This window comes from Colletotrichum graminicola (genome assembly GCF_000149035.1).
Source record: "Colletotrichum graminicola M1.001 genomic scaffold supercont1.78, whole genome shotgun sequence".
In the NCBI taxonomy this organism is placed as follows: Eukaryota; Fungi; Ascomycota; class Sordariomycetes; order Glomerellales; family Glomerellaceae; genus Colletotrichum; species Colletotrichum graminicola.
This window is the reverse complement of record NW_007361082.1, coordinates 64823-89567: the sequence shown is the minus strand read 5'-3', so window position 1 is coordinate 89567 and position 24745 is coordinate 64823. Positions and strand designations below refer to the sequence as shown.

General features: G+C 37.9%; 4 protein-coding genes across 4 annotated transcripts; 3 read left to right on the top strand and 1 right to left on the bottom strand.

Annotated features, from left to right (window-relative positions):
- Window positions 1–12676: 12676 nt before the first annotated feature.
- Window positions 12677–12859, top strand: GLRG_11235 (uncharacterized protein; the record flags this gene model as incomplete). The annotated part of the gene is made up of 1 exon (XM_008101920.1): window positions 12677–12859. The coding sequence occupies one exon, from the start codon at window positions 12677–12679 to the stop codon at window positions 12857–12859; it is 183 nt and encodes a 60-aa protein (XP_008100111.1).
- Window positions 12860–13045: 186 nt separating this feature from the next.
- Window positions 13046–13426, bottom strand: GLRG_11234 (uncharacterized protein; the record flags this gene model as incomplete). Its single annotated transcript, XM_008101919.1, has 2 exons — window positions 13046–13207; window positions 13265–13426. 2 exons carry the CDS (start codon window positions 13424–13426, stop codon window positions 13046–13048), a joined length of 324 nt encoding a protein of 107 aa, XP_008100110.1.
- A 952-nt stretch (window positions 13427–14378) lies between these two features.
- On the top strand, window positions 14379–15116 carry GLRG_11233 (uncharacterized protein; the record flags this gene model as incomplete). Its single annotated transcript, XM_008101918.1, has 2 exons — window positions 14379–14828; window positions 14931–15116. 2 exons carry the CDS (start codon window positions 14379–14381, stop codon window positions 15114–15116), a joined length of 636 nt encoding a protein of 211 aa, XP_008100109.1.
- Window positions 15117–20949: 5833 nt separating this feature from the next.
- Window positions 20950–21348, top strand: GLRG_11232 (uncharacterized protein; the record flags this gene model as incomplete). Its single annotated transcript, XM_008101917.1, has 1 exon — window positions 20950–21348. One exon carries the CDS (start codon window positions 20950–20952, stop codon window positions 21346–21348), a length of 399 nt encoding a protein of 132 aa, XP_008100108.1.
- Window positions 21349–24745: the final 3397 nt, after the last annotated feature.

Genomic DNA, 24745 nt, shown 5'->3' with positions numbered 1-24745 from the left:
GTAGGTAGTTAAGTACTAGAGCAGGGTAGGGCGATTAGCCTAGAGCAAGATAGTATATAGGCCGATTAGAAGATCCTAATCCTAATCAAGTACAGAGATATAAGCCAGCGTCAATAGATTCAGAGATAGACACGCACAATTCATCCTTCATACTTATACCTACCTTCTAATCGAACTAGAGCCTCTCTATAATTTACCTTTAATCGTAATAACACAAGACGATTAGGAGCAATTACCTACCTAATTAAGGCATAATTATGCTTAATCCTATAGTTTAACACTTACGATTGACGTTAATTCTAGACAGATTAAGACGATTTATGTACTAATTAGTAAGGAATCTTGTGTTACTTTTAGTGGTTATAATGTTCTGTGTAGTTACCATACTATAAGAGTCCCTTATACCCTACGCGCTTTTAGTACTATTAGTACACTATAGTAGTAGTATTATTTAGTGTCTAAGTAAAAGAAGTAGTTATAGTAGGCTATAAAATCCCTATATTTAAAATAGGCTACTAAAAGAAAGTAAAGTTCTTTCTATAGTAGTTAAAGTTCTAGGTTAAGCTTAAGTAAAGTAGTAAGTTTATAGATCCTATATTAGTAGTAGTACATAAGGTACTTTTTACTCTACTACCTTAAGAATAATATATTAATATTAAAGTATATATTCTATTTTATATAGCTAATAGTAGGCATATAGGTATAAAGGTCTAAGGGTTTTATCTTTAAACCTTATTTAGTAAGTTTATTAGCTATCTTATTACCTAGGATATCTTTATATCTAGGTAACTAATAGATATCTATAGTAATTATAGTATATTTAATAAAACTATAGAATTTAAGAAAAGTAGCTTATAAAAAGTTAGCTAAGGCCTTATTAAAGTAGTAGATTATAGTATAGTTATTAAGGTATACTAAGATATTAGTAATAGCTAGTAGGCCCTTAGTAATATCTAGGGTAGCTACTAAGCTAATAGCTACCTCTTTAGCTTTTATATTAAATACTTTAGCTTTAGGTAGGTACTAGTACCTTATGTAGAGGATCTACTTAGACTAAAACACTATATAGCTATAGCCTATGTTATAAAGAGAGGTTTATAAGCTATTAAAGTAGACTAGTAAGTAAGTTAGTAAAAGAGATAATACTTATATAAGGTAGGCTATAATAGCCTTATTTTTAGTAAGCTTTATATATAGTAAGCTATAGTATATCCTTAGGTAAAGGATAAGCTAAGAAAAGGTAATAAAAGGTTAGTAGTATTTATAAGGATAATAAACTAGAGTAAGTTACTTCTTAGGTCTTATTTTCTTTTAGTTACTATATAGTTTATAAGTCAAAGCACCCACTTCTGGCCCCCCCCTGCATTTAGCCCACCCAAAAAAACGATGCCATCACAACACCACTACTTTATTCAATTAACTATCAACAACCTCTAGATGCTACGATAATACAGCTTTCGGCCTCACTAGGTAATTCCAATACACTAGATTCATCTGGCTCACTTTTAGTATCGCTAGCCGTAATCTAGGCTTGCTGTACCTCCTTAATCGTCGCAAACTTCGTATTTAGATCCAGTGTAACAGCCTTCTGTTTCCTAGTTATACTGTTAGTAACCTAGGCTTCTAGAAGGCTTATTTTTTACTAGGCAGCAGCTAGTGTATATAACTACTTTTAGAAGCCTTTTTTAACCTTTCTAAAGAGCTGGCGTTATGTAGCGATATTTTGCTTTAGTTAGCTAAATAGTTAAAGTTAATCCCTAAGGTCCTTTACCTTCCTTAGCGTAAACTACTTTATACTAGATAGCTAACTATTTATACTATTAGTATCTTAGGCCTTATAGGTATCTCTAGTAGCTAGATTAAGTAGTATTAATAGTGTTAATAGTGTTATTATTACCTTTTAAACTAGTAGCCTATTTATAAGTAGCTTTACTATACTAATAGGCTATAACTTAGTATATTTCTAGCTACTTTTAATATTACTAATAGTTAATCTAGCTAGGTAAGCCTTATAATAGTAAGAAATAAAGTTTTTTTTGCCTATAATAGTAAAGTTAATCTACTAACTTAGATATCCTAGCTCCTTTTAATATACTGCCTTAATAGGGCTAAAGACTAACTAATTAAGTAGCTAGAGGACATAAGAGGTATATAAAGGTAAGAATAACAGATAGACGTTATTAATATAGTATAGCTATATAAACTCTATTATTATATAGCTCTTATACCTATCTAGGATAAGTAGTCTAGCCTAATTAGGCTAAGAAGGCTTAGTCTAAAGAAGGAAGACCTTTTTTAACTATTTAACAGTAGTATTATTAGTAGTCTATTTATTCTTTATTACTATAAATTCCTATTTATTATATAGATTAAGATTAAGAAGGAACTACTACTACTAGACCTTTTTACCTTTATATATAACTAAGGGATAAAAAGTATTACCTTTAGTAAATATACACTTAATAATAGATACCTAGGCCCTTAATCTAGGCTGTTTTTTCCTTACTACCTATGTTATAGCCCTGCCTAGCACTAGCCTATTATCTCCCTTGCCCTTAAGGATATTAGTCTTATCTATATTATATCTATTAGCTAGGTTAATAGCCTAGATATAAGGTATAGCAAGATATTTAAACTAGTCCCTAATAACCTTAGTAGATACCTTATTAATACGCCTTAAATTAATAGATTAACTTCTCTAGACCTTAACAGATAGGTTCCTTTTAATAAAGCTATCTACCTATCTCTTGCCTATAGGTTAGGTAACCCCTATAGTATAGAGGATGTAATAGGTAAAGTCCTTAAGTTATTAATAGGTTAGTAGCAGCCTAAGGTTAGCCTAGGCAGTCACCTAAGTGGCCAGGCTGGCCTCCTAGGCAGCTAATAGTCGCTAGAGGTCTTTAAAGGTAACTAATTACTATTAGTAACTATTTATATAATACTAAAGTGTTAATTATAGTATACGCTATTGCTTAGAGGTAACCTAATAAGATATACTACTTATAATGTTAGTAATTGCCCCCTTAACCTTATCTTTAGTATATTAAACTATAGGGTATTAAAGAAGATATTCTAAAAAAATAAAGCGATTTAATGAAAAGTTAAAAATGTTGTGATAGTTTAAATTTGGAGGTTATCTAGAAAGTCGGTGGCTGGGAGGCATTTTTGGGGTGGGCTAAATGCAGGGGGGGGCCAGAAGTAGGTGCTTTGACTTAAGGAGGTAAAGTTAGTTAAAGGTCCTAAGCTAAAGTATATATCTAAGTTAGTTAATATTTAGTAAAGGCTTTATAAAAAGTATACTAAATTCTTAGTAAAAGGTAGTAAGTAAGGTAGTTCTTTATACTAGTAGACAGCCTTATATACTAGTATTAATAGCTAGCTATAGCTTTACTAGCTAGTCTTCTAAGCTATATTAGACCCTTATAAAAGAGCTATTAGACTTCTTAGTAGCTACCTTAGTATACTTAGGGTACTAGAGCTCTAATATATATAAGGCTTTTAAAATAATAATAGTGTATAGTACTCTTTATATAGTAGCTAAGGAGGTACCTCTATAGACCTTACTAAGGCCCTAGAGGTATCTTATTATTAAGTATACCTTAGTAGTATAGAACTTAATATAAGTCTTAAATAATAGTAAGCAGTTTAGCTATACCTTAAGCTATTTTATAGCTAGCTTAAAGAAAATAGTCTAGTGTCTATATATAATAAGTAAAGCCTCTTTTTTACTTAGTTAATAACTAAAGTATATAACCTTTGTTTTACTAAGGTTAAAGGTTATACTGTTTTTTATACTATAGGTAATAGTTCTATTAAGTAAGTATTAGGCTACTATAGCTATTTATAATAAAGTCTTTTTAATATAGAGAATCCTATAGTTATTTATATATCTAAAATAAGTATATTATAGCTTAATTTAGTAAATTAAACTTATATATAGTAAGTAAAAAATAAGTAAGACTAAGGAGCCTTAAGGGAGTTTATAAATAAGTAAGAGTATAAGGGTCTATATACCCTTATAGTATATATAGGCTTAGTGTTAGCTTATAAAGTGTTTAACTTAGTTAATAATATTAAAGGGCTAGCCTTACTCCCTTAGGCATAGGTTTAGGATATCTAGTAATATAGTATTAAATACCCCTTAAATATTATAAGTAATAAGAGTTATAACCTCTTTATAAGCAAAGGCCTCCTCTATATTATAAATAAAAAAGGTAATAATATTAATAATAGAGCGTTTAAGAAAGGCCTTTACTACCTATAGGTAAAGTATACCTTATATAGTATAGGCCTATAAGATCTTATAAGTAACTAAGTATTTAAGGCCCTTTCTAAGAGTTAATAAAAAAGAGATAAGGCACTAGCTTTTAGCTATACTTATATCCTAGTTTAGCTTTAGAATTATAATAGTCTTAGCCTCTTAAAAAAAAAAGAGGTAATACCTTTAGTTAAGGTATTACTAGTATAAGTAATAAATATAGTAGTAAAGGTAAAGCTAGGCTACTATTAATATAGTAATAGTAATACTATCTACTTTAGGTAAAGTATTTTTAGCCCTTAGTAAGGTAGCCCTAACTTCTTTCTATAAGACCTTATTCTCCTAGAGTAAGGTATATTAGGGTACTATAGTAGTAGTATATGTCTCTCTATAAGTTAAGACATTATATTTAAAAAGCTTCTATTAAAAAAAGATAGCCTTTTTAAAGGGGTTAATAATAAGTAAATCCCTTATTCCTTATAATAAGGGAGAAATAAATTATATAGTAGGTTTATCTTAGCTTATAACTCTATAGAGGTCTTTATTAATACTTATATTATTAATCTATTATTACTATATACTCGCCTTAGTATTATATATAGTAAAAAAAAAGATCCTTTAGGCACTAAAAGTGTCTAAGGATATAGGATTATAGGTATATATTTAATAAGATACCTCCTTACCTCTTTAATACTCTAGGGACTACTATATAGCTCCTTTTTTATTTAGTATAGCCCTAGTACCTATAGTAACTAGGGCTACCTAGATAATAGTAGTAATTACTATAGTAGTAGTATCTAGGTTATTATAGTAGACTAATAAGTTAAGTATAATCTATACTATATTCTTAACTATAGCTAAGAAAGTAAGGATTTAGCCTTAAAGAAGTTTATAGCCTACCTTATATTAGGGCTATAGTATAAATAGCCTTAGGAGTATAGTAACTATAGTCTTATAACCTAAGCTTATATAATAATAAGGTACTACTTAGCTAAATACTAAGGAAATATTTATAATAGTAAGGTTAAAGGTATTCCCTATATTATATATAAGGACCCTAGGTATATTAAGTACTATAAGATTATATATTATAAACTAATTAGTAATCCTAGTAGTACTATAGTTTAATTTAACCCTAGGTTATTATATATAATAAGTAGTATTAAAGTTCTCTATAATAAGGGTATAATAAAGGGGTTTTTAGCCTTTAAGGGCTATAAGAGTTATATTAAGTATAATATTTCTATAGATATTTAGAATAAATATATTTTAGGTTATAATACCTATAATATTATAGTTAAGTATAAAGGTAATACCCTAGGACTTAGCCCTTAGGAAGTCCTTACTAATATAAGTAAGAACATAGGGTTTATTATCTATAGATATTTATATCTAAATAGGTAAATAAAGTATATATAGAGAGTATAACTTTATAATATTTAATAGCTTATTAAGAAAGTACTATAGTTCTTAAATAAGTATAACTTTAGCCTTAGCTATTATAGTAAAGGCTAAGGCTATATTATATACTAGCCCTAATTTTTTAATATTAACTTAGAATACTTATAGAGCACTTATTATTAAAAATATTATATATTCTTTTTTTATTTAGTCTTAGGGATTAAAATACTTAAGGCTAAGGTAGGTATTATTCCTCTCTCTAAAAGGTAGTAGTCTATAACTATAGTAGTATTCTCTTTTACTTTAAGGCCTTTTATAAGGTTATAGCTTAGAGTAGTTAGAGGAGGTTAAGTTAAAGGTTATCTTTAGGGTATTAAAAGGTAAAAAGGGGAAAAAGTAAAAGGAATTAGTAGCTAGTTTATATTTTACGAAGGCCTAGTAAAGTGCTTTTTTCTTTTATTAAATATATAGCCTCTTTACCTTACTTAGCTTATAATAAGTACTAGTCTTTAGCTAAGAGTAAGTAAAGTATACTTTAAAGTTAGCCTAGTAAGGGCTAAGGTAGTTAGTATACTATATAGGCTCTTAGTAGTCCTAGGTATAGTTCCTAAAGTAAAAGTAAAAGGCTCTACTATATTAATAATAAAATACTTTTCTTTAGTACTCTTAGGTCTTATACTAGTCCTAGTAGGTATTATACTACTTAGGGGCTTTTTTCTTAAGCTTTATAGCTATAAAGCTCCTAAAGATTTAAAAGGTAAAGTTCTAAGGGAAGGTATTAAAGGTAATTACCTAGGATTATAAGTAGTTATCCTTAGTAAAAAAAGTTAAGTATACTTTAATAGCTAAAGTACTAGCCTAGACTATAATCTTAGAGGAGATTAAGAGCTTAGTATTAATAGTAAAGTTATTAAATCTAAAGTAAAGAACTCTAGGAATATTATAAATAATAAAGGAATACTAACGAATAAATCCCTTAATATAAGTTATATTAATAAGTTAAAAAAGCTTAGTACTATAAGTAAGTAAAGTTAATCTTATTTTTATAAAGCTAAAAGTAATTATAAAGCTATTATTAACCTAAGTTATTTTTATAATATCCTTAACTAGGATTTTATAAGCCTTTATAAGTCTATTATAAATAATTATGGAATTAGTTACTTTAAGAGAGTAGTTATAAAGAAGTCTAATAAAGATATAAGAATCCTTTATATATAGGCTTCTAGGCCTCTTTTATAAAGTATTTATACTTCTTAAAAAAACTAAATAAGTTATTTTTTCTTAGTGTTTATAATAGCTAGTACTAAAGGTAGCTAATACATAAGTCTTACTATAGAAGTCCTTAATACTAGTATAAGTATTATTATTATAGTACCTAAGGGTAATATCCTTTAGGAAATTAGTAAAGATATAGAAGTAGTAAAAAGCTACTATCTTATTAGCTAGCTTTATCTTAAGCTATTAAAGAGCTAATTAAATAGTATTAATGAGGGTATTACTAATATAGTAGTAACTCTTAATCTTACTAAGGAGATTACTAGTAGAGTTTTTAATATAGGCCCTAGGGGGCTGTAGTGTTAAGGTTTTAGGGGTTCCCTTATTCTATAGTAAAGGGAAATTTATATACCTCTTCCTAGGTAACTACTACTAGGTTAAGAAAATAAACTTAATACGCTATTAAGCAGTAGCTAAGGTATTAGTATAAATAGTAGTAGTATTATTATTATTATAATATATAACTTATAAAGGTAATAAGTTAAAGATATTAGAGGTTAAGGTAACTAATGTAAAGGTGTATACAGGAGGGCCAGTGGCCTTAGCCTTAGTAGCTAAGGCTATTAAAAAAGACTAGCTAAGGGGCTTATTAAGGTTTATAGTGTAACTATAGTAGCCTACACTAATAGTGTGTACTAAGGAAAAGTGTATAAAAGGGAAGTTATTAGCTAATACTACAGTAGTAGTAGTAAAGCTAGATTTTAATCTAGATATATTTACTACTATAGATAATCCTCTTAAAAAAGACAAGAATAAGGTTAAAAGTAGTAATAAATTAGTTAGTATACCTAGTGTTAATAGTAATAATAATAATAACAATATAATATTACTATATTTACTAATAATACTACTATTATAAGTAACTATATTATAATATATATTAATATATTATTATATTATATATAATATTTATACTTAGTAAAGTACTAGGTAAGTACTAAACCTTTTAGTTACCCCCCTATTATTATAAAAAAGAAGAAAGTAGTAATATAAAGTAAATAATATATTTAATAGTAGCTTTATTATATTTATAATATAAATTTATATTTTTTATATAAATAAAAAGTTAAAGGTACTATTATAAAGCCCTAATTTAGGGCTATTAATTAATACTACTTTTGTTAATATCTATAGTTATTATAGTTATTACTTTAAGAAATAAATAGTTAGTTATACTATATATTACACCTAAAAGTAATACTATTTGTGATGTAGGTGCAACCCCCCTTTTTTTGCTGTGACCCCCCTTTTTTCGCCCCCTCCGTAGGAGGGGGTGTTTAGATTTCTCAGCTTGCTTACTAACACCCCCAAGTACTTCTTCTCTTTTTGTGAGTTTGTTTGCTTCAATAACGTCAGCCACAGCAATCTACCCCATGTTTTTCTCTTCCACTTTCTTTCTCCAGGTGCTAGAATTTTTCTTCCCCCCTCCCTATATTTCCTGGCGGGCAGCTTCAGACAAGGCCAACTCTTTCTTGTCTCTCTTTTGCCACCAATCTCGCCCCAACTGTTGGTTGCACACACACATTAAGTCAAACTACCCACTTTCCGCCCACCCCTGCATTCCGCCCACCTAGAAAATGCCGCCCAGCCACCCACTTTCTAGATAGCCTCAATTTTCAAAGTGCCACAACATTTTCTATTTTTCTCTAAATCACTTTATTTTTTTAGAATACCTTCCTTATTACCTAGTAACTAAATATACTAAAATTAAAATTAATTAGGCACTTACTGCTATTATAAAAGGTATATCTTTTTATAATGCCTCTAAGCAATAGGGTATACTATAATTAACACTTTAAGACTAGAAGAACAGTACCTAAAAGAGGGCTGCTGCCTTTAAAGACCTCTAGTAACTATCTTATGCCTAGGAGGCCAGCCTGGCTAGTTAGGTATAAAATTAGGCTAATCTTAGGCTTCCTCTAACCTGTTAATAACTAAGGGATTTTACCTAGTGTATTCTCTAAGCTATAGGAGATACCTAACCTCTAGGAAGGTAATAAGTAAATACCTTCTTATAAAGGTATCTATCTATTAAGGTCTAAAGAAGTTACTTTATTAATTCTAGGCGTGTTAATAAGGTATTTACTAAGGTTATTAGGAATTAGTTTAAATATCTTACTATACCTTATATTACTACTATTAACCTACCTAATAGATATAATATAGATAAGACTAGTATCCTTAAGGGTAAAGGGGATAATAGCCTAGTGCTAGGTAGGGCTACTATAAGGGTAGTAAGGAAAAAGTAGCCTAGATTATAAGCCTAGGTATTTATTATTAAGTATATATTTACTAAAAGTAATACTATTTATCCCTTAGTTATATATAAAAGTAAAAAGGTCTAAAAGTAGTAGTTCTTTTTAGATCTTAATCTATATAAAGAATAAGAATTTATAGTAATAAAAAATAAGTAGACTACTAATAATACTACTATTAAGTAGCTATAGAGGGTCTTTTTCCTTTAGACTAAGCCTTCTTAACCTTATAAGGCTAGACTACTTATTCTAGATAGGTATAAAAGCTATATAATAATAAAGTTTATATAGTTATATTATACTAATAACGTCTATTTTTTATTCTTATTACTATATACTTTTTATATCCTCTAGCCTCTTAATTAAGTAGTCTTTAGTCCTATAAAGGCAGCTTATTATAAGAAGCTTAGATACCTTATATAGTAAAATAATTTAACTATTATTAGTAAAAGGTTATTTATATCTTACTACTATAAGGCTTACTAGGCTAAGCTAACTACTAGTAATATTAAAAGTAGCTAAAAATACACTAGGTTATAGCTAGTTACTATTACTAAGCCTCTAATAAGCTCCTATTTATTACTAGATATATTAACACTATTAATACTATTAATACTAATTAATAAGAGGGTAAAAAAGGCTTATAATACCTATACTAGCTAGGACTTTAAGGAATATTTATCTACTGTTAAGTGGTCTATACTAAGGAAGGTTAAAGACCTTAAGGATTAATTACACCTATTTAGCTAACTAAAGTAAAACATTACTATATAACGCTAGCTTTTTAGAAAGGTTAAAAAGGCTTCTAGTAGTAGTCCTTTTAATTAGCTACTACCTATTATTAAATAGAGCTTCTATAGGCTAAAATTAATAACAGTATAGTAAGGAAAAAGAAGGCTGTTTATCTAGATCTAAATATTAAATTTATAATAATTAGAGATATATAGAAGGCATAAATTAAGGTTAGTAAGGCTAAAAGTGATACAGCTAAATCTAGCGTATTAGAATTACCTAGTAAGGCTAAAAGCTATATTATTATAGCTTTAAGAGGTAGTTAATAGTTATTTGAATAAAGTGGTGTTAGTTGTGATGGCTTTAATTTTGGGTGGGCGGAATGCAGGGGTGGGCGGAAAGTGGGTAGTTTGACTTACACTCTGTCTTAAACATCGGATTGACCAAGCAGACCTTTCGGAAGTTCGCCGCCGACAACCAATGCCGCCTCCGTCGCGCCGAGCGCCGCGCGTCGCAAATCAGAATCATCCCGACTACCTGGCGCATCGCGTGTGGGTGCCACTTGCTCCACAAGGAATCGTAAGTTTGTTGTTTTACTTACTTCTGCATTCTTCTTTCAACTAGTCTTAACTAACGTTATGAGTAACACGCCACGTTACAGGATGAGCAGGCCGGACGTTCCCGGCTGCAGGATATTCACAACCTTTTCTTGGCGCATTTGAGAATGGCCTACTTAAGCTCTTGGGATTTGTATCACCGTCTGCTAACAGTTTGTATGGTTCTTCATAGTCAAAATATAGACTGTGTACTAATCTAGACCTACTGCCTCTGCCCCTAGAGCCTCTGAGGCCACTGATGACCTATCTACCTTACGGGCCTATGTTTACCGGCAGCAAAGGTATTCTCTCAGTTATCTCTTTCCAACCCGCCACTGCTCATTATAGCTAAGATAACGCTAGGAAACGTACGTCTATCGACTTTATCCCAGAAAGTTGCCAAGTCAAGGCGTGCGCTGATGGCACAGCTGCCACAATCCATCTCTTGACGACACAGAGCGATACAGATGATTTGAAGTGGCTGTACCGAAAGGCTTACTTGGCCCTCCACCCCGGGGGTTGGTTGATGCAGCTCCAGGTCCATCACCAGCAGCCCCAAGCCCACCAGATGCATATGCGAGCCTCGGCCTCGCACACGCAGCCGTTGACGGATCCGGTCAAGACTACTTTGCAGGAAGAGGGCTTCATTGAGCTTAGCCTAGGTGTTGTATGTGCATTATTAGCTACAGGTACCGTTAGTGCCAAAGTGTCTTCTGCTGTTACCAGAACCTACAAAATATAAGCAGGTCCTCTTATTACTAGGAATCCTTAGCTAGGTCACCTTGCTTTCTTTGTGCAGGAAATCCTTTTAATGCCAGTTACTAATTAGCAAAGGCGTATATGGACGGCCCAGAAGCCTCGGATGTGTGGCATCTAAGGAGTAGGGTAAACACGGGGCCTAGGAACCATTTTTTAGGAAACTTGGTCTAGATGTGTACGCAGATCGGAAGATGTGTCCTACCCATGTTATGAAAGATTGATTAGACAAGAGGGCCTTTCAGCTCCTTGGACTTGCACGCCTTGTTGATGTTGGCACATGAAGACCCTGGCCGTATAACCCGTCTCTGTCTTGACGGGGATTCAGGTTAGTCACTCAAAGCGTCTGGCGAGTCTGTTCCCGAAACTCCTATCCGTCTGGTGAACACGGTCACCGAGCCTTTCCAGCAACAATGACGTCCTGACAAGCCATGGGATTCCTGTATTTGCAGTCTGTCTGGTTAGCGCCTCAAGATGATACCAAGGCCCCTTTCACAAGGTGGTCAGCCAATGTCCTGAGTAGCGTGAGGCTTTGGACCGCTGAAAAAGTCTTGAGTTGCCGCGTCTAACACGTTTTTTCAGTCAGACAAGGAAGAGAAGGTGTTTATAGCACTTTTGTTTGCAACGTGACACGGTGTAGGAAGGGAGGAGAATCAGATAGTATGGTTAGACTTTTTTTTACGCATGAATAGTTGTGGTTGGTGCTGGTGATGATGGATTGTGTGGCATAGACTGAGTTTTCTCTTCACTAAACGAAGAGAGAAAAGAAGTGCAAAGTCAAGAAGATATATCATGGCCTAACGTCACCCACACATAAAGAAAATACATGGACATGATGACTGTCACCCAGATGTAGAGGAGCTCGGCTTGAATCATATCCTTGTATATGACCTCGCAAACCGTTTTTTCCAAGGCACCATTGAAGTACTGAAAGAGCCCCCTTATGAGTAAGTCCCTCCCGGCAGCCATTAGGTTCCTGATGCCTCAAAATTCGGGACAGGAGCTGCGATTCCAACGCTTGCGTCTCAAAGGCACCTCGGAAGGTGGGGCTGGGGACGATGGTAAGCATGCAGAGTACACATGATAGACACCACTACGTCGAAGGCGGCACTTTTCAACACAAGGGTTGAAAGCCTCTTCTGAGGCGTTGGGATTCAATGGTGGAGTAAGCCAAGGCGTGGGGCTACGGTGGATCTGGTTGTGGAGTTGAGGGAGGATATTGTCGACGATTGATGAAGATCAAATGAATAGGTGTAAATGAGCTGTCATCGCTAAGAGTTCAAGGACCGCAATGGTGGCGGTGATGGGACAAGGTGCTGATGGCAATAGAGGGAAAAGAAGAGGTGAACCGAACTTATCGAATTTGCCAAGTTTCCCAATTAATGTGTAGATCTTAAAGAAAAATGAACTACTTTCTTGATGTTAAGAATACGATCTTTAGGGAGTATGAGTATGAGTGGGAGACTCAGAGTGCGAGTGAGAATGGCCTCCACAACCCGCTCAGGACACGTGCGTCATTCTGTCGTGTGTTTCGAGGCAACAAGAGACGTTCCCCGACCAATGGACTCGTTCTTCCAAGTGTCTAAGGCTGGGCTGCATTCCACGCCATCAGAAGGTTGGCCGCCTTGGTTTGGGGGAATCCCAAGTTTCCACCAAGACTCTGCTGTCTGAAGGACCTGCCTCTGTGTCCAAAGCGTGCTGATGCTCTTGTTAGCCAGACTACAGTCCTTGTCAATGAAGCGAGAGGGGGGGCAACAACCAGTCATGAGCGCTCAGACTCCACGCCTCTGGGCTGGCTTGGCGATCCAGCCAAACCACCAGGCATTAAAAAAGCGGTACAAGGCGGTTTGTGACCACATAGCAAGTCCACGGCGGGAGAAGATGACAGTCAAAACGATGGTGTACAGCAGGGCCAGGAGGAGGTTCCGCCAATCCTAGTAGGGTAAAGCCCCAGGCCCTTGGCTTGCATCTGGGAAGATAACTGGAAACACGGGTCCACCGCTAGAGGATGCGATGGCGATCAGGGCCGCAAGGTAGCTCCGGTGGTACGCTTCTCCGCCAGTCGTCAGGTAGTCGGCAAGAGGGACTGAGACGATGACGTTTCGTGGAGGATACGATCCCTGGTGCTGGAGATGGGAATCCGATATGGACATGTTGTCATCATGTGGCCGTTGTGCGTACGATGGTGGAGGATACTGCATCTCGGCCGCCATTTGGGTAAGAAGATGAGAAATGGTGGTGATATGTCGAAAGCTCGTGCGTCTCAAGAAGTTGCCAACTTTGGCTTGTTTAGAGATGGGTGAGTCCAGATTGTATGTAGGTAGATAAAGATGATAACCAAGACGACCAGACAAAAGGATGGAAAGAAGAAGAATCAGAAAATAAACTTGGGGGAGTAACAAGACAAAGAGTCCAATGATGAACAAGAAAAAGAAGAAACAATTTGAGGAAAAAAAGCTGCTTAGAAGTTCTTGGTCCACCCCTTCCTTGAAGGCAGCCTGTCCCCACTGTCCCTTCCCTTGGTTACCCTCCTTTCAATGCCTTTTCACTTTTGGTTCTTTCCTGCTCCTTCTTCTCACCGTTGCCTAGTTCTTTCAGCTTTGGTTCCAGTACATGTTTCCTGCTCTTTCTCTTCGTAGTTGCCTAGTTCTTTCAGCTTTGGTTCCAGTGCATCTTTCCTCCTCCTTCGCAGATTTCTGGTTCTCTGTGCTTTGGTTCCAGTCTCTTCCCTGCTCCTTCCTCTCATGGTTGTCATATTTCTGGTCGATTCGCAGAGAAAGAGAAGGAGGGAGAGAGAAGCTCACCTGTATGGGTGAATGTGAATTGATTAGGCGGGCGCTCACCTCACCTTCGTTCACCTACCTGCCTGATTTATTGGCCATAAAAGCTTGCTTGTAATCCATTACTAACTAACCTCGCCACTACACCACACCATCTCTTTCTTCACTCTTTATCTCGGCCAGCCTGACGACCCCTCTTGCACCCCTTGTTCACCGCCAAAGGCCAATGCTTTTCTCTCATTAACCAAGGGTCAGATTTTCACTCAAGGATAACATGTCTTCTGCTGACAGTGCAGTGCCTCAGAGTCAAACCCCTTGCATTGACATGAGCACCACCAACGCAATGGATCACTGTGCAGAGCACCAATCCTCCGCCCCCTGCGATTCACATTGTTCTGAAGACCACAACGAGGAGAAGAAGCATGACAGCAACACAGCGCCTCCTCCTAACAGCGCATCACACGAGCAGCCCATCCAGGAGGGCATCAAACCAAAAGACCAGCTGTCTGTGTTTCCGGACCGTGACAAGTACATGAGACACCTTATCAATACCTACCCCGGCTTCGACAGCACTGTCGATCAAGCTCAGGCTTGGGTGGCCAATATTCTCGCCTTTCGCAAACAATTGCACCGCATCGTTGCCGCCGACATCTGTCTGTCTGGGTCCGATCTTCACTACTTGCAGCGCGAATGGGGCCTACAATACTTTGAGGGGCTTGGGCTTGCTCGCAGCCATTCCATGCTGATTGTCTCGGATATCATGGACGCAGTTCATGTGAGTAGCCCCCCTCCCTCTTCCTTCGGCCTGCTCCATTTCCTCCCTCCTGTTCTTGCCATCCATTTGATTACAAAGCTGACTCTGCTGGAATAATGCCAGGCCTACCGAGTCACAAGGCTGCGCGCCCACCGTAACAACCCACAGAGGTGGAGTCACCCTGATCCGGACCCCGATTCTGAAGCCAACTTCTCCACCTTGCACGTCATTTTCCGCATCGTCATCATCTTCTGCGTCGTCTATACGATCAAATCGTGCTTCTCCGCTATTTCTTCGGCTTCTTCCTAGATTGCGATGAAGACGTCGACCACCTCGACCGAAATGAAACACTGACTGGCATCAGAGGCTTGGGGTGTGGAAAAAGGAATGGGTGGCTGATGCTGCTAATAAATGCATGCACTTTGGGGAGTTTTGGAATACGGCTTTGGCGCTGGGAAGAATCGCAGTAGGTGATGATACGTGGTTATCGTACGCGTAGCTCTGTTTTCTTTTCAAACATTCATGTAATGGTGAAACAACGAGATTAAAGTTCATCATCTTGCCGTCTCTAACTGGCAACTCGAGTTGAGACTCGAGCAGCGCGTTTCTCAGAGCAGCCAACCCGCACGCCACCGATTACAGCAGCCGCTCTTGATGCTCAAAACCCATGATATGCCTTTTGGAAAGCCCGGCCAGCGAGTTTCCCGGGTTTATTTCCTAATAACTCTCCATTGCTCTAGAGTACGTTGTTGTGTGGTGGGTAGGTTGGTAGCTGAGAGGCAGATAACATGTCTTATCGGTGCTGTGCTGTAATGACATAATCGGCCGATAAGAAAAGACTTCATCTCACTTCGACTCTTCCTCCGTCGTCCACCATCCGTCGCACGCGCATTGGAGAGTCACCAGTCAACTTCCTCCAACATCCATTCGCCGAGCTGACAACTTCTAATGGCTTCTTCGTCGTCCAAACCCAAATTGAAAACGCTACACGGTCTTTCTGGCCCGACAGAACCAACAAAGCTGCCTACGCAACGGACCAAGGTGCTAGTCTCCGCCATCAAATTCGTCCCGTAACTCGGTTTCATAGTCCTACGTACGTCTGTGAAGCCGTCTAGACGTTAATCATCCACCTCGTTGCCGCCACGTCAACTTTCCAGTCGCCAACATCCAAGACGGGATCAAGGTACAACCATCTCAATGCCATCTCTCTCTGTGTCGTCTCGTGCTAACCAGCTGCGGGTAGTTCGCCGCAAATCACCGGACTCTATGCCTCCAAACCGTCCGGCCTTGGCCGCCCCAAGCGCCGTCCCAAGTATCCCAGCTCTTGAGCGCAATGTCAGCAGTCACCTAGCGGACTATACGCCATCTGAAATTCTACTGGCAGCAGCAGCCACCTCAACAAAGGTTCGGCGACGTTTGCGACAACTTTGTCCATTTGCCTATTGCTGTGGATGTGGAAGTGCTCACACGGCGCTGTCTTGGCGTGTCTGGAGTTATTGGCGTCGTTGGGGTTGCTGGTGTCACTGGCGTGGGATGACTTGGAGTAGAAGGAGGAAGACAGATGAGACTAGGGTCTAATCATGACAAGACTCAACATTAGCGATGACTTATTGATGCCGACACCTTCGGAGACGGGCGAGGGGTGAATGAGCAGGTAAACTTCATCGGCCGCCCCTGAATCAACTTACCCTGAGCCACCTTCTCCCACAAGTCCAGTCTTCTCACATCACGCCGTGCCGGATGAATGCTGGGGCAGAACAGACGAGCGCCTGGAGATGATGCCCCCCAAGACAGTCAGTCACTAGCCGCGTCTTGTCCACAATGTTCACCACTAATGTCTAACATCTCCAAGTTCGGGGGTCTACAGATGATCAAGACATAAACGGGAGGGCCCAAGCGGACCAAGGTAATCCATACCACGAACTTGCCCTGCTCCCTGACAGCATCTCTTCTTCTTCACATTCGGCAACGATGGCATTGAATATACGCCATGTTGCTTGTTGATTCTCACCTCCACAACCGCTTCTATCTACCAAATGTTTTGTTACCGACTGACATTCTCCCGCGCTAACTCCTTCCCATGTCACTGTCATCTGTCATCTCTGTGGCGAGAAGAAAGATGACTGCTTCGAGGACGGGGGAATCACTTTCTCCGCCTCTAGGGGCCCGAAGCAAAGGCCGCCCCCCCCAGCATAGCTGGAAATGGGATGGATTCGTTCCCCCGCAAACACTTTTATCGTCAAATCAGAACCGCGACCCTTCAGCTCATCCCGTCGCCTTGGTTGCAGTGCTGAGGAGTTTCGCTCCCGTGCAAGATCTCATGTCATCTCTCGCTCGCAAAAGCTCACACCCAGACCTGAAGGGGCTACTGCCAAAGAATTGCTCAAAAATATCCCTTGCTACGCCGGAGGAGCTAGGACGCTTCTTAACAGAGATACAGGAACGCATGTGGATGCTCCTAGACAACATGAACGACGCGGCCGCCCTCGATAAGGCAGCCTAAGCCCTTACAGGGCTCCTGCAGAAAGCAGCAACAAGTACTAGCAAGAAACAGCTAAACGCTAAATTAGCAGTATAGTAGACACTAGAATACTCCTAAGCTAGATAAGTGTACCACTAGGCTAAAAACCAGGGCAAAGAAAATAATATAATAATAGTAGCTAAGGAGTTACAAAAGACAGTTAGGGTAGCTAAGGCTAAGTACTAAATAGACTAGATTAATAGTATAAGTATAAATTAGGGTATATATAAGGTAATAGGCTAATAAAAACCTTTTAGTTAGTTTAAGGTACCCCTTTTATAGATTAATAAGTATATAGTTACTACCCTTACTAAAAAGGCTAAAGTCCTTTAGAAACACTTACTTAAGCACTTTAATACTAATACTAATATTAACCTACTTATACTAGTAGTCCCTTAGAGAACTATCTAGTAAAAAAAAGAACTACCCTTAGTAAAGGTAGAAGTAGTACTCCTAGGGGCTAAGAACACTATACTAAGGGTAAATAAGATTATAATTACTATACTAAGAGTAGTATAGCTATATATTAGTATATATATATAGTAACTATATAAGTTTTACCTTTAGGTTAAATACTACCTAAGCTACTTTTATAATATAGAGATAGTAATAATTCTAAAGGCTAATAAGGACATTAGTATACCTAAGAGCTAATAACTAATTTTACTACTATCTATACTAGTAAAAGAACTTAAATAGCTAGTTATAAAATATATATCTTAAAAGTATATTAAACTAAATATCTTATATTTATAAGTTATAGAGGCCCTTTTTTATTAATTAGTAATAAATATTATAGGCGCCTTTATATATAATCTAAAGGAGGCACTAGATTAGTAAAAGTACTATACCTTAGTTATAATAAATATCTAAAGTACTTTTAATATAGTAAATAGTAAATACTTAGCTTATATACTATAAAAGTAAGGCTAACTAAATAACTTAGTTAAATAGGTATACTTATTTATAATATAAAGATAAGCTTAAATATAGTATAAAAAGTATATTACTTTCCTTAAGCTACTATACTATAGGCTTTTATAGGGGTTACTAGCTTTACTAGTGCTATACCTTTACTATATTAAACTCCTTTACTAATTTAGTTCTACTTATATAAGGTTTAGCTACACTAATAACTATATAATACTCTATATAAGAGGTATAGAAGAAGAAGGTTAGGACTAAGTATAGAGTATCCTAGATAATACTATATACTAGGGACTAAAAAACAGTATTCTATTTAACCTAAGTAAAATAAAAGTAATATACTTCTTATAATACTATATATTTTTCTACTTTATAGTATACTATAATAGTAAAAGAATAACCCTAAGTGCTACTATAAGGTAGCTAAGAGTTTGCTTAAATAGATACTTAAGCTTTAAAATATATAGTATAAAAAGAATAGCAATAGTATATATAATAGTAAAATATATTAAAAGGCTAAGTTAGGTCTATAGAGAAGCTTTACTTAGGTTAATATAAAAGGTAATTTATATAATTATTATTTTAAAGGTAATTTATATATTAGAGGTTTAGTACCTAAGTAAAGGACAACTTAGCCTTAAATATAGAAAAAGAAGCTTCTTAATAGTTAGCTATAGCTTATCTTTTTATATAGGACAAATATAGATAGCTATTAATAAAGTAGTAAGAGGCTACTTACTAGTATAAAAGACTATACTAGTTATAACTATACTATAGGAACTTAGTACTCTACTAGCTAAAGTACTACTTAAAATAGCTAAGTGATAATATAGCCTATAGCTAAGTAAACTTAATAAAATATACCCTTTAGTATAAAGGGCCTAAAGAGCTAAGAACTAAAACTAAAAAAAAGGAATTACTTACTTTACTATCTTACTTAGGGCTATAAAAGTAACCTTAAGTTACTTAAAACTAGTACTATAGTATAAGTTATACTAACACTTATTTACTTATACCTAAGAAGAGGTAAAAGATAAAAATAATATAAAGTAATAGTATACCTAGTAAAAAAAAAAGCTTTATATAGGATATATATAAGTATATATAAATAGGTTATAGCTAACCTTATTAAAAATAAGGTATAACTATATAGTATACTATAAAAAAATACTTATTTACTAAGAACAAAGAAGACTATTAAACACTAAAGTGTTTAATATAGAAGTAAAAAAAGCTAAAGCTAGCCTAAGGGTAGCTCTAAGGTATACTAAAAGGTAAATTAATAATATTACTATTTACTTAGATAACTTTACTATAATCTTATACCTAGATAGCGCCTTAGTAATATTATTATAAAAGGTAATTATTAACTTTAGGATAACTGTTTTATTATATTAAGAATATATTAGTATTTAGTAAGTACTAGAACATAAGGATATCCTTAGTAATAAAAAGGTAAATAAACTAGTATAATAAGAAGTACTTATAGCCTTAGCTAATTTATATATATACTTTCTAACTTATATATATATTAAGTATAAAATTAAAAAGAAATAGTAATAGACTCTCTAGGCCTAGTAAAAAAAAAACTAGCTAAAAGAATACTTATAACTATAACTAAGTACTAAATTATACTTAATACCTAAACTTTTTATACTTTCCTAAATAAAACTATACTAGCTAATTATAGTAAAAATAAGCTATAGGGACTATACTAAATATTATAATAAGTTTAACTATATAGAGGTATTAAGAAAATACTTTTATAAATAACTTAAGACACTAGTATATCTCTTCTTTTACTAAAGGGTATAATATATATAGCTAATTTTATAGTTTAATAAGGAGATATATATAAAATACTTACTTTTAGTAAGCTATAAAGCCTATATTAAATAGATATACTTTAATAACTTTTATAATAAGATTTATCCTAAATAAAGATATATACCTAAGTCTATTACTATAATACTTTATAGTAGCTATAAAGCCCCTAGATATATAATATAAAATAAACTTATACTATTATAAGCCTTTATTAAGTAGTAAAGTAGGCTATAAAGAGTATAGCACTATTTTAAATAAATTACTTTTATACTCTTTTTATAGTACCCTTTAACCTATAGGGCTAAACAGTAGTGTCTAGTATATTATAAAAATACTATATATAACTTTTTTAATATTTCTTTTTCTTTTTTTCTTTATTTTTCCTTTATAGTTATAAATAGTAATAGTAAATCCTTGTCTATAGGGATATATAAATAGTACTATATAAAAGAATATATAAGAACCTTTTCTTAGCTAAAGTTAAGAAACTATAAATAAATAAAGGGTATAAAAAGAACTAGGTTACTAAAGAACTACTTATACCAATAATAATAATAATAGTATAATAGTTTAAAACTCCTAGATATAGTTAACTAAAGATATATATAATAGGCTAGTGGAAACTGTAGTTTAGTGGACATTGTATACTTAACGTGTATATTAGAAGCTGGCTTCCCCAGGCGCCCTTTGTCCTGCTTAGGAACGTCCCTGGCGTTAAATAATACAACAACAACAACAACAACAGCAAAAGCTCACATGTTAACGTCCTTTCCCACTTCCCACCGTTCGTCGTCGTCGTCGTTTTTGTCGCCGCCGCTCGTCATCCATGTGCCCGCCCAACAGCGAGAAGGTCAGTCAAATATCCAAATGCTCACCAACCTCTCTTGCCTCGTCTGTATGCTGAGCGGACGTGGGCATCACACACAGCACGTCTGCCGCTCCGAAGTCCAACACCTCCGTATCACCGACACCCACATCTCCTTCGCCCCCGGCTGTAAGTGCCGCATATGGCAGCACGTCATCCTCTTCCAGCTCTCTCCCACCACCGCCGACTTCAAGCAGTGGGATCGCGTCGCCCGGGGGCTATACCTCGTCCGCTCAGACAACACGTCCTGGGGCGCCGCCTGGGACCTTGTTTCCTACTGCAAGATTCAGCCCGGCCTGTCTCGCTGTGCCTCAGAAGCCATCCTTCTGGGCCTCGTGCGCCAGACGGATGGCGAGCGCGTCTGGAAAGCCTGGACCCGAGGTCTCTTGTGCATCGAGTGACATGGCGGCTGCTTCGATCCCGACTACACCCGCTCGGCGTGATTAAAGAAACATTGGCCAGAACGACAAGGACTAGGACGAGGTTGCACCCGGTGATTCCGTTTTGAGACTGTTAGAACCTTGTGTACCCTGTGATGCTCGGCCAGGTGGGGGGGCAGCTTCAATCCCTCCTGCGACGGAAGGCTGTTTGGAGGGTCAGCCTGAGCGTTGTCGGCTTGCTGCGGGTGGCAATTGGGAATACAGTGGTTGTCGGGCCTAACGATGGCAGGTGTCACCGTAGGGTGTTGGTCGAGCTCGGTTCGGTGTTGAAGATCCTTTAGAGGAACCTGCGAGTCTATATTGTTGTGCCTGTGATGTACTGTTGCAGGCGGCTGTGATCCTAAGGGTGGTTTCTGGTGTGGTTTTGGGGCAGGTGTTCAGTCGTCTAGGTCGTTCTTTGATTCTTCTGCCCAGGTCAGCCAAGGGGGAGTCAACAAGTTTATTAGATGGGGGAGCAAGAGAGCCAGCCTGGACGAGCGAAGAAGAGGGAGAAAACGAACCGTCTCTTTTCTGTGGGTGGTGGCAAAGGCCTTCCATTATGTACGGTACGGCGCACCCGCCAGAGACCTACGGTTGTCCTATTGTTTAGGCCACGCGATCTCTTGGGTCGTTTTGCCATTATTGTTGGTTTCTTCGTTGACGCAGCCGCCGCTGCCGCCGTTGTCGTCGTCTTGGACAGCAGCTAGGAGCTCATACTTGGGCTACAGGAACTTGGCGCAGGCGTAATCTTTAGCAGTTATAAGACTTTTGTAAGGGTGTAGAGGGTTATTAGCGTAGTAGAGTCTTGGGATCATACGGGCATACTGTTCCCAGAGGGCGTGACCAGAAAGTGCTTATCTTCTTGCCCTAACGGCTCGCAAGGTGGAGAAAACAGAGGCAGCCGTTTAGTTCTGTGGTTCACGCCTTTTGGGATGAAGCGAGAGAGAGAGAGAAGGATGGGAAGAACAGGGAGGGAGATGAAGCAGTTACGTCCTAGGAAGATAACGCATTAGTACACAGTAAACTTACCGCGGGCAACGACATGGTGGGCCATGGTCATTCATGGGATGTGCCAGGTGGAAGGCGTATGGTCCATGTACTCAATAGGCGAACAAGGTCTTCTAAGGTACTAGTAAGCTTAGCCTCTACCCCAGTCGCTTCGCTCGATTATTTTGAAAGAAAGAAAGAAAGAAAGAAAGAGGGAAAAAGGAGGTCTTATGCAGCGGCCGTCTCACTATCTCAACATAAACCAAGCATCCATACATCCATCCACCTGTGCCCCGTCATTGCTCTTCATTCCACCGACACGTCCTGCCCAGCGCTGCCGTCCAATCGACCCCAGTCCCGTCAGAAAGGGCATAAAGGCCTGGTCGTACGTTGTGCGCAGCTTGCTGTCGATCAAAAGCATGCCAATCTGTGCCCAAACGTCGGTAGCCTGGGGCGCCGGGGTCGGCGGAGGTGGATCTCGTCGTAGCTTACTATTGTCACCCTAATCCACCTTGTTATCTCTATGCAGCAAGCCGACGAAGGGGCCGTCGTCGCCGTCGTCGTCCAGGGGAGCGCCATTTGCGTAGTAATTTCCCTCGACTTGGTCCCGCAGCGCCAGCCAGATGTCTGCAACGCCTGGATTCCGAACGGCGTCCAAGCCCAAGGCCTTGTACAGCGTTTTGACCTGCGTTGCTGAGCTAAGGGCAGGTAGTCCTAGCATATGTCATAGATATAGGCAGTGGCTTCTGTGAGAACAGGGGGGAAAAGGATTAACTTGTTAGAGTTTCCGCGGCAACACGTCTGTGATTTTCCCGACTCTAGGGACAGGGGAACTTTGACTTACTCTGGCAATTAGGATTACTGATAATAGGCACCAGCAAAGATAGACTATGCAGTCAAGCAAGCCAGAATACAACAACATATACAAAGCTACATACCAGACCCGCCATAATAGGGTATCTCATCATGTTGTTGTCGGTTGGTTGTCTTCTTTGTTTCTTGATAATTTTATACTGTTCTGTGTGTCACTGCGAAAAGGGATACGACATGAGAAGAGCGCTTTTGGCGAGTGAGGAGAGTGCGGGCGGATGAGAGTGGCTGCCCCAGCCGTGTTTTATAGTCCCTTTGCCATATTAACAGTCCATTTCGCAGTCCATGGACCAGCTATTCTTTGGCTTCTGATTGTTAGCTTTGCTACACCGGATGGGCAGTCTCGGGCGATTTTGTCCTGGACCCCTCTGAAAACGATGGTGTTTGATTCTGAGGCTGGGAGATGGACCAAATGAATGCCATGATGCAGCACAGAGGACAAGGAACGGGATGGAGAGAAGATGAGAGCGAATACACGGCCGTCACATCTCACTATGAATATTGGCCCGCCAACCGTTAGTTGCGTCTTTCCTCTCTCCCTTGGTCTAACTTATAGCTAAAGATGGCGAATCAACTTGCACTATTATTATCTTGTTGTTCAGTGGTGGCAATGAAAATAGGTATATGTATCTCATCTCTGCTTCAGCCAAAACATCAATATCAATAGTCTACCATTGCTGCATCAACATGCTGCAATTCTTTTGGGTTATCACCACCATCGTCATCGTCATGTATCCTAACAACACCCCTACTGAACAAGCTCCCATCTACACAACGGAAGTAGACAACAGCGTCGCCATCTACATCGCTCGAATAGCCAATCCAACGTCCTTTAAAGCCGCAATAGTGCTGTCCACCAGTCAAAGATAGCCACCACTACCACTACCACTACTGCCAGACCGTGAGAGGCTAACGCTGTCGCCCCGGCGCCTGGCCCCCAAGCCCTGGCGATGCTTCTTTCTAATGACCAGTGGCGTAAAATCCATTCAAAGTTAGGTCATCAGCAGGAGAAGAATAACCCCAGAGTTTCCATCGTCCTCTGCACCATCACCATGAAAAACAACAACAACAAGAACAGCAGCCGCAGCATACTGCACAGGACAATCAGTTTAGCCTGCCTCCGCCTTTCTCCATCCGACCTCAAGGACAGCGTCAGCATCAGCAGACGTCGGCGGCGACATTATGGACGCGTCAAGGCAATCAAACCAACGGAGCCTCGTGTTCCGCCACCCAAGCGAGGGTCAAGAAGCTCCTGGGCTCTCAGCGCAAGCATCTCTTGGCTGCCGTCGAGGTCGATCACCAGCTGCGCGAAATCTAGCTAGAACAGCAGGCTTCTTCTGATGGCAACAAGGTGGACGGGGCATAGGGGCATTTCAGGGATTTACCAAATATGGAACCATTGTTGTTATAACAGGGGGTCGTGTTTGTTTTTGTTCGTCCAAGTTCTGTTTATTTGCTCAAATCTCGGATGTAAGGTCCACCATGATTGTTTATACATGCTATGTAGTAAGGCATGCCCGAT